General features: G+C 45.2%; 1 protein-coding gene across 3 annotated transcripts in view; it reads left to right on the top strand.

The window, feature by feature from the left end:
- Window positions 1-1689: 1689 nt before the first annotated feature.
- Window positions 1690-6426, top strand: part of RALGAPA2 (Ral GTPase activating protein catalytic subunit alpha 2) — a 141596-nt gene continuing 136859 nt past the window's right edge. For 2 of the 3 annotated variants that reach the window (XM_084514277.1, XM_084514276.1), the window contains exon 1: window positions 1690-1935. In XM_084514277.1, coding sequence (XP_084370403.1) covers window positions 1830-1935 — 106 coding nt within the window. In that variant the 5' untranslated portion in view covers window positions 1690-1829. The remainder of the gene's footprint in view (window positions 1936-6426) is intronic. The other variant, XM_084514278.1, reaches the window with a different exon arrangement.

Raw genomic sequence — 6426 nt, 5'->3', positions numbered from 1 at the left:
TTCATGAGAATACAGTGAATAGTGTCAATGTTTGCCCCTGTACCAACCGGCTTATTTTTTTTATTTCAGAGGAACCCCTAATGGTAGAGAGAACAGATCTGCCTCATTCAAACAATAAGCATGTTAACATTTTACCTGTAACAGAAGCCAGTTTGAATTTGGTGCACATGTATTGCACGGGGCTTTTCAACACTGCTGGACACCAAAAGGTGGACTCCAAACCTCCACTGGTTGCTGTCAGCTGGATATCTCAATGTCTCTAGTCACCAGAACCAGCCTCCAACCTCCAAATACAAATTTCATGCCCACACTGAATTTACCTCCTACACACAACATTAGAAGCACATTTTCATCTCTTCAGTTCACTGATGAACAAGGACTGGGTTCAAATAACATTAATTCTGTGATTAAAGCACGCAATTAAAAACAAAAACAAACAAAAAAACCCACTCTAATTATGCAAATGTTAAACTGTGCTGAATTACTGAGTTCTTCACATGACCACATTTTCCAGCTTCTAAGAGGGAGAGAAAGAGCGTTGTCCTGGAGCACTGCAATTCAAGTCATGAAATCTATATTCAGTGGAGCTTCTCAACAGAGGAATTCCTGGCAAACTTTAAATCAGCGAATGCATGAAGCTCTGCAGTTACGTGCTAGGCACCAAAATGCTTACTTAGTTATCACAAATGTTATAAGACATTAGAGCAGCCAAATAATCACAGTAGCTTTATCTCCAAAAGCATTTTTTTTTTGTTTTGTTTTGTTTTTTAACAAAGAGGGAAAAGACAAAAACATGGAAAGATCAGAAATTGCAAGAAAAGACAAACTGAAAGCTCTTGTTGTTATAAGTCAATTAAAGTAAAAAGGAAGAAATAAAAAAAAAAAAAAAAGTGAGAAGGAAAAAAGAAAAAAAAGCAAGCCGATATTTTAGCTCTATGCTTCTTTAGCCAACTGCACGTATTGATTTGTGGCAGTGAAAAGGAAAAGCTGTAATAACCTCACTCAGTCTTCTCAGGAAGCTGCAGATACTCAACTTGCAACACATGACAAATAATTTTAGATTTTTTTTTGAGATTTACAACTTTTCTAGAATGAGACATTGTGTAACAAACTGTGTATGGGAAGAACATGCACCATGAATTACTGTAAACTTTAAGTTGGTTCCAAACAATATACTCCCAGACAATAACACATTCTCTTTTTCTGATGGCAAGATCATGCTTTTAAAGTGTGTGTGTGTGTGTGTGTGTGGGGGGGGGTTGTCACAAAAATGATTTTGCTTTGTTAAAAGTTTTGTTAGAAAAATGCCGAGCGCCAGCCAGCACCGTCCCTCTTCCCAATGCCCAAGGCAGTGAATTCTTCAAGAGGACAGTCGGGCGAGTTTATTTTTTGCTAAACATGGCACGTAAGATTTCTGTGCCTTAGTCACAGCACTCTCTTAGGACGTGCCCCTTTCCTTGCATTTACTAAAGATGACTTTTCTACCCAGGCTTTTACTGAAGGACTCTGAGGGGTTTCGCCCGAGCCCCTCCGGGTCTGCTTCTGAGGAAAAACGAAGAGTTTTTGGCGTACAGCCGCGACGGGGGCGTAACCCAGGGGAGCAGCAGCGCCCCACCTCCGAACAGCGAACATGACGTCACGATGACGCCACGCCACGGCCCTCCCAGCGCCCGTCCTGCCCCGCGGAGCCATCCCGTGAGCGGAGGGCGGCGGCGGCGCTGTGCGGAGTCATCCAGTGCCGTGCCGAGCCGTGCGGCCCTCGCCGGCCTCCCGCGCGGCGCCCGCTTGCCCCCGGCTGCTGTCGGGGGTGGCGGTCCCGGCCCCCCGCCATGTTCTCCAGGAAGGGCCATGCCGACGCCAGGAAGTGCACGCAGAAGGCGCTGGACCCCAAGCGGGACGTGCTGACCCGCCTCAAGCACCTCCGGGCGCTGCTGGGTGAGAGCCGCGGCACCGCCCGGCACGGCACGGCACGGAGTTCGGGGTGGGGTGGGGTTTGTGGGGGGTGTGCGGGGGGTGCTGGTGCTTGCGGCAGCCCTTTTCCTTGGGAAGAGAAAAGGAAGAGAGGAAAAGGGAGCGCTCCCCAGCCCCACGCCGGCAGGACGCCTTGCAGGATGTCTCAGCAAATCCAGCAGTTGTGTTGTGCCAGCAAGTGGTTTCCTTTTTTACCCCTAGGTGTTACGTCTCGTCCTTTCTGAAAGGACGGAGAAGAGCTGCCCGCACGGCAGGGACTGGAGCCCTTTCTGAAGACATGCCGCTGTGCCGCAGCTCTCCTTCGAGCTCCCCTGTGGTTTCGGGGAGCTCTGCTGGCCACAGCTCCTGCAAGGCGGCAGTGCCTGTCCTCTCGGAGCTACAGGAGCCGTTAGGAGGTCAGCAGTGCCATTTACTGCCCATGGTTTTGCAAACTGGCTCCTGTCGCTCGGCGTGAAAATATTTGTAGTGCAGTGTTGTTTGGGCACACGATAGCAAACAGCCCCCCAGAGGTATTTTCAGAAGACCCATATGTACAAGCTGCTCCTTTTAGCAATGCTGCTTTGTCCTTTTATTCTAACCTTAAAGGCTTCGTGTCATTGTGTTTTGAGATACACTTCCACTGTCTGTGACAATGTTGAACCTCTTTCTCTAGTGTCCCTGTAGAGCTGAAATCTTAACCCTGGTCTTTTTATTCTGAACATTTAAACTTCTCAGTGAATTTTAGCTATGTTCTATGGTTTATGGGGTTTTGGGTGGCCTCATGTTCTGCTAGTCAGCAAACTGCGACAGGAAGAGGCTCTTTTAAGAGTTCCTGGGCACTGTTCCGGTTCAGGAGAATCGGTAATAGTGTTAACACTTGTTATTTTGGATTATTTTTTAAAGAAATGAGGAAGAAAAAGTGATGCATGAGGCTTGTACTTCTTGTGTACTCTACTTATTTTGTTGGTGTGCTGGCCCATTTCAGTCGAGATTGACAGCTGTGTAAGAGTCTCATAGAGGTGCAATTTTCTGTGAGACATAAGGCACTGACTGAGGAGATAGAGGGCCCAAGGTTAGCAGCTCCTCAAGAAAGTAAGAGTTGGTCACCATGTCTTCCCTGGGGAAGCCTCTCTCCTTTTGGTCAGTATCTACCTCATTCTCAGCCCCTCCATGTGCTTGTTCCCAGTGCTCTGCAGGATGCGAGGACCAGCAGTAGGTCGAGGCTTTGCAGAATGGAGGTGCAGTGCTCCAGTGCTCCTCTGCCTGGTCCTGCGCCAGGCTGCATGGGAAAACCTGGCGGTGGTCCAGAGCATGGGACATCAGTGGTGTTGAGATTAAAAGCCTCTTCCTGTGGCGTTTCCCTGACAGGAGAGAATACATAAAGGGTGTTCTCAGTGCGATGCAGTGGAGTGAGGAGCTTTTGTGGTGAATGTGACCCCGGGTGAGAAGAGTAGCGACAAGCCTCCCTCAGGACTGTACCTTTGAGAAAGTCGTGCTCATGAGAGTGCAGATACAAAGGAGTAAAAAAGTCTTGATAGTTTAGCTGGTCACAGGCATTTAAGTGATTTTTACTGTTGTTGTTTCTTACAGGTTTAATCAAACTTCTCTCTGACTTAAACATTTCCCTGCGATCTACAGCCTTTAACTAGCTTGTCTGAAGAGGTTTTTCTGGGTAATTAATCAGTGGAGAAAGTACTGGACAAATCAGTAAGGGGTCTCATCAGGCTCTAAAAGTGGCCCTGTTTTGCAGGTCTTTTGAGCAACAAGGTGTTCAGGTTTGCAATGCCTGGTCCGTAGTTGTTCAAGCTCCATCATTTGGGCAGAGAAGTTCGGTTGCTGTGTGGGGCACTAGGAGACAGGTGACTGGTACTGCGGTCCCTCTGTGCTGGGGGCGGTCGTGCTTCTTGTGGGTGGCGCTCAGCCTTTGCTCTGGAGCTAGCCACAGGTGAAGAGGACGTGGCTGTTCCTGTTATGACTTCCTCCTGTTCCTTCAGTGCATGTAGAAAATCTTCACAGTAAGAGGTCTGGTGGTCATTTTTCTGTTTATCCCTACTGGGGACCAAGCTTGTACCTTTCTTTTATTGGAGGTGTATAAAATGTTCTGCTTGCTTGTGTTTTTTAATCGTAGTATATATTTACCTGCCTAAGGAGAGGAGGTTGAAAGGACAGAAGAAGATTGCACCTGCGTTACCCCCATGTGTTTCAACTATATATTTACCTTATTGATCGTGTGCTTTACAAACAATAGTAAAATTTCAAGCTTCATTTTAAATAATCTGGGGATTTTTTGTTTCCAAGATGAGGTTTTAGAACACTTTGTGAAGACATCCTGCAGAAAGATGTTCTAAAAGACTGTAGTCAGGGCTTGCAGGCCATACGCTTCTCCCTTCTCTTCCACACTCACTAAAATAAGCGGACCTAAAGAAATCAGAAATATGGCAACTTTATATTCATGTTCCCCTTTCAGCCCTGTGGAAGGACATGACCAGAACCAGGACACAATTATTAGAGAGGAGTGCTTTAAGGTGCAGTGCTGGCATTGCTGTGGCTCCTGGGTACGCCCATATACCAGGGTGCTCATTTTTGTGAGCCAGGGAGGTGCAGAGGAGGTTGCCAGGCTCCTGTGATGGATCCGAGGAGTGGAACAAATAGGGAAATGTGCCTATTAGCATGACAAAATTAATTTGTGTCCCAAAGCAGGTGGTGTATGAGGTAGTGTTGTCTGGCAGTTTTCAGTAATGATACTGATTACCCGGTTGGCTAGAGAAAGAAAGTGTCACTTCTGAATAAACATCTTTTCTCCAAGTGTCTGTTACATTTGGATACAGCAACCCAGTTTGTTGATGGAACTTATTAAATGTTGGTTTTGAGTGATAATGGCTATCGGTGCTGGAGGGCTGGGTGGCATGCTGGTGGTGTGTTTGCTGAAGGGCCATGGTGTGACTGCTGGCTGTCTTCTAGCGGGTGTGTTTTATTGCAGGGATGGTGTCAAAGCAGTCTCCGGTTACGTTACCGAGACATCTTTTGAAAACTTCAGTAAACACACTGGATAGTATGGGGGTGCCTTTTTAAATATAATTTCTTCATAGGAATGATTGTAAGTATGGCTTTTATGGTATTAATCAAACACAGAAAATGAAGCAGAGCATGGTAATAACCTCTCCTAAGGATTTAGGAATTAAGGAAACAAAGCTTTTGATATAAAGACTCAAAAATAGTTGGATACTTCCCTACCTGGTTGCTTCAGGTCTCTTAGCTGTCATCTGTGTAAGTCTGTCTAATGCCCAAAAACTGGAAAAAGATTCACTTTAAGTCTTCATTGCTTATAACATCTCTCGAGCCTCTGGAGCTCTTCAGGAGGCTTCATCTTTGAGGTGTTTTCCTCTGTTTGATGGGTTGTTACTCACTGGGACAGTTGTCTACCTACGTGATGATACAGAATACTGACCAGAATTATGACATTACTATTTTAAAGTGGATGTTCACTTCTGTAAGGAAAAGGACCAAAATTTCCTCCATTTTTTTTTAATTTCTATAAAGATGTTCTAACTTTCAGAACTTATGTGATGTCAGCAGTAACTTCTTTTCCAAACCCAGTGTGTGGAAGCATTGATAGCATGGCGTTTTCTAAGGATAGGATTGAAAAATCGTTTTTTTATAACTGGTAGTAGTGATGTGTAGGCTTGATACTTTCCACATGTAAATTAAGCCCACTGTACTATTTACTGGAGCATTTTGCGTGGGGCTTTTTAAACATAAATGTATCCTTGCTCTTCAAGGCTTTGTTTCCATGGCTGTTCTTGGGGAAAACTTTTTTTTTTTTTTTTTTTTTTAACTGAAATGCTGCTCTCCATGTTTTTGCCTTGGGTGGAATTGCACTGTTTAGTTTAACAGCTTTGTATGGTTTAGTGCCAGTCCCTTGAATTTTTCTTGTGCTTTCAAGAATGGATCTGCCATGACACAACACCTCTTGTGAATAATGGTGCTGTGAAGAAACAACTGCTGTTTGCTGTGGTGCTCCCCATTAATCTAGACAATGTCATTATTTGCTTATGCATAACAATGGGTGAGGTACCACACAACGCTATATGATTTTATTTCAGGTGATGTTCCTTTCCTTGGTGGTGGTGGTGGTGTTCTTATTCATTTCAGAGTGTGATTTGCCTAGGACTTCAGTGCATGCTTGGGTCTTAAAACTTCTTGATTGCTTAAGGCTGGAAATTATAAAGTCAGTCTGTGGGTAGGCTTCACGAATGATCTGTGGTGATTTCGGTTGGCTGTCACCTTCACGTTACGCTTAGAAATAGGTGAAAATGGAAACTTATCATTGCTGCTATTGGATGTGCTGCAAGCTGCTGGAAAGATGGTGACAATATGACTGAATTAGGTGGCTGGGCTTTTATTTTCTTGTTCTGAGTGGTGCTAAGGATGACAACCTTGTGCTGGAAGGTGTGGTGGAGGCAAACCGTGAGTGAG

Source organism: Aythya ferina (genome assembly GCF_964211825.1).
Source record: "Aythya ferina genome assembly, chromosome: 3".
NCBI classification, from domain to species: domain Eukaryota; kingdom Metazoa; phylum Chordata; class Aves; order Anseriformes; family Anatidae; genus Aythya; species Aythya ferina.
This window is presented reverse-complemented; position numbering and strand designations above follow the sequence as displayed.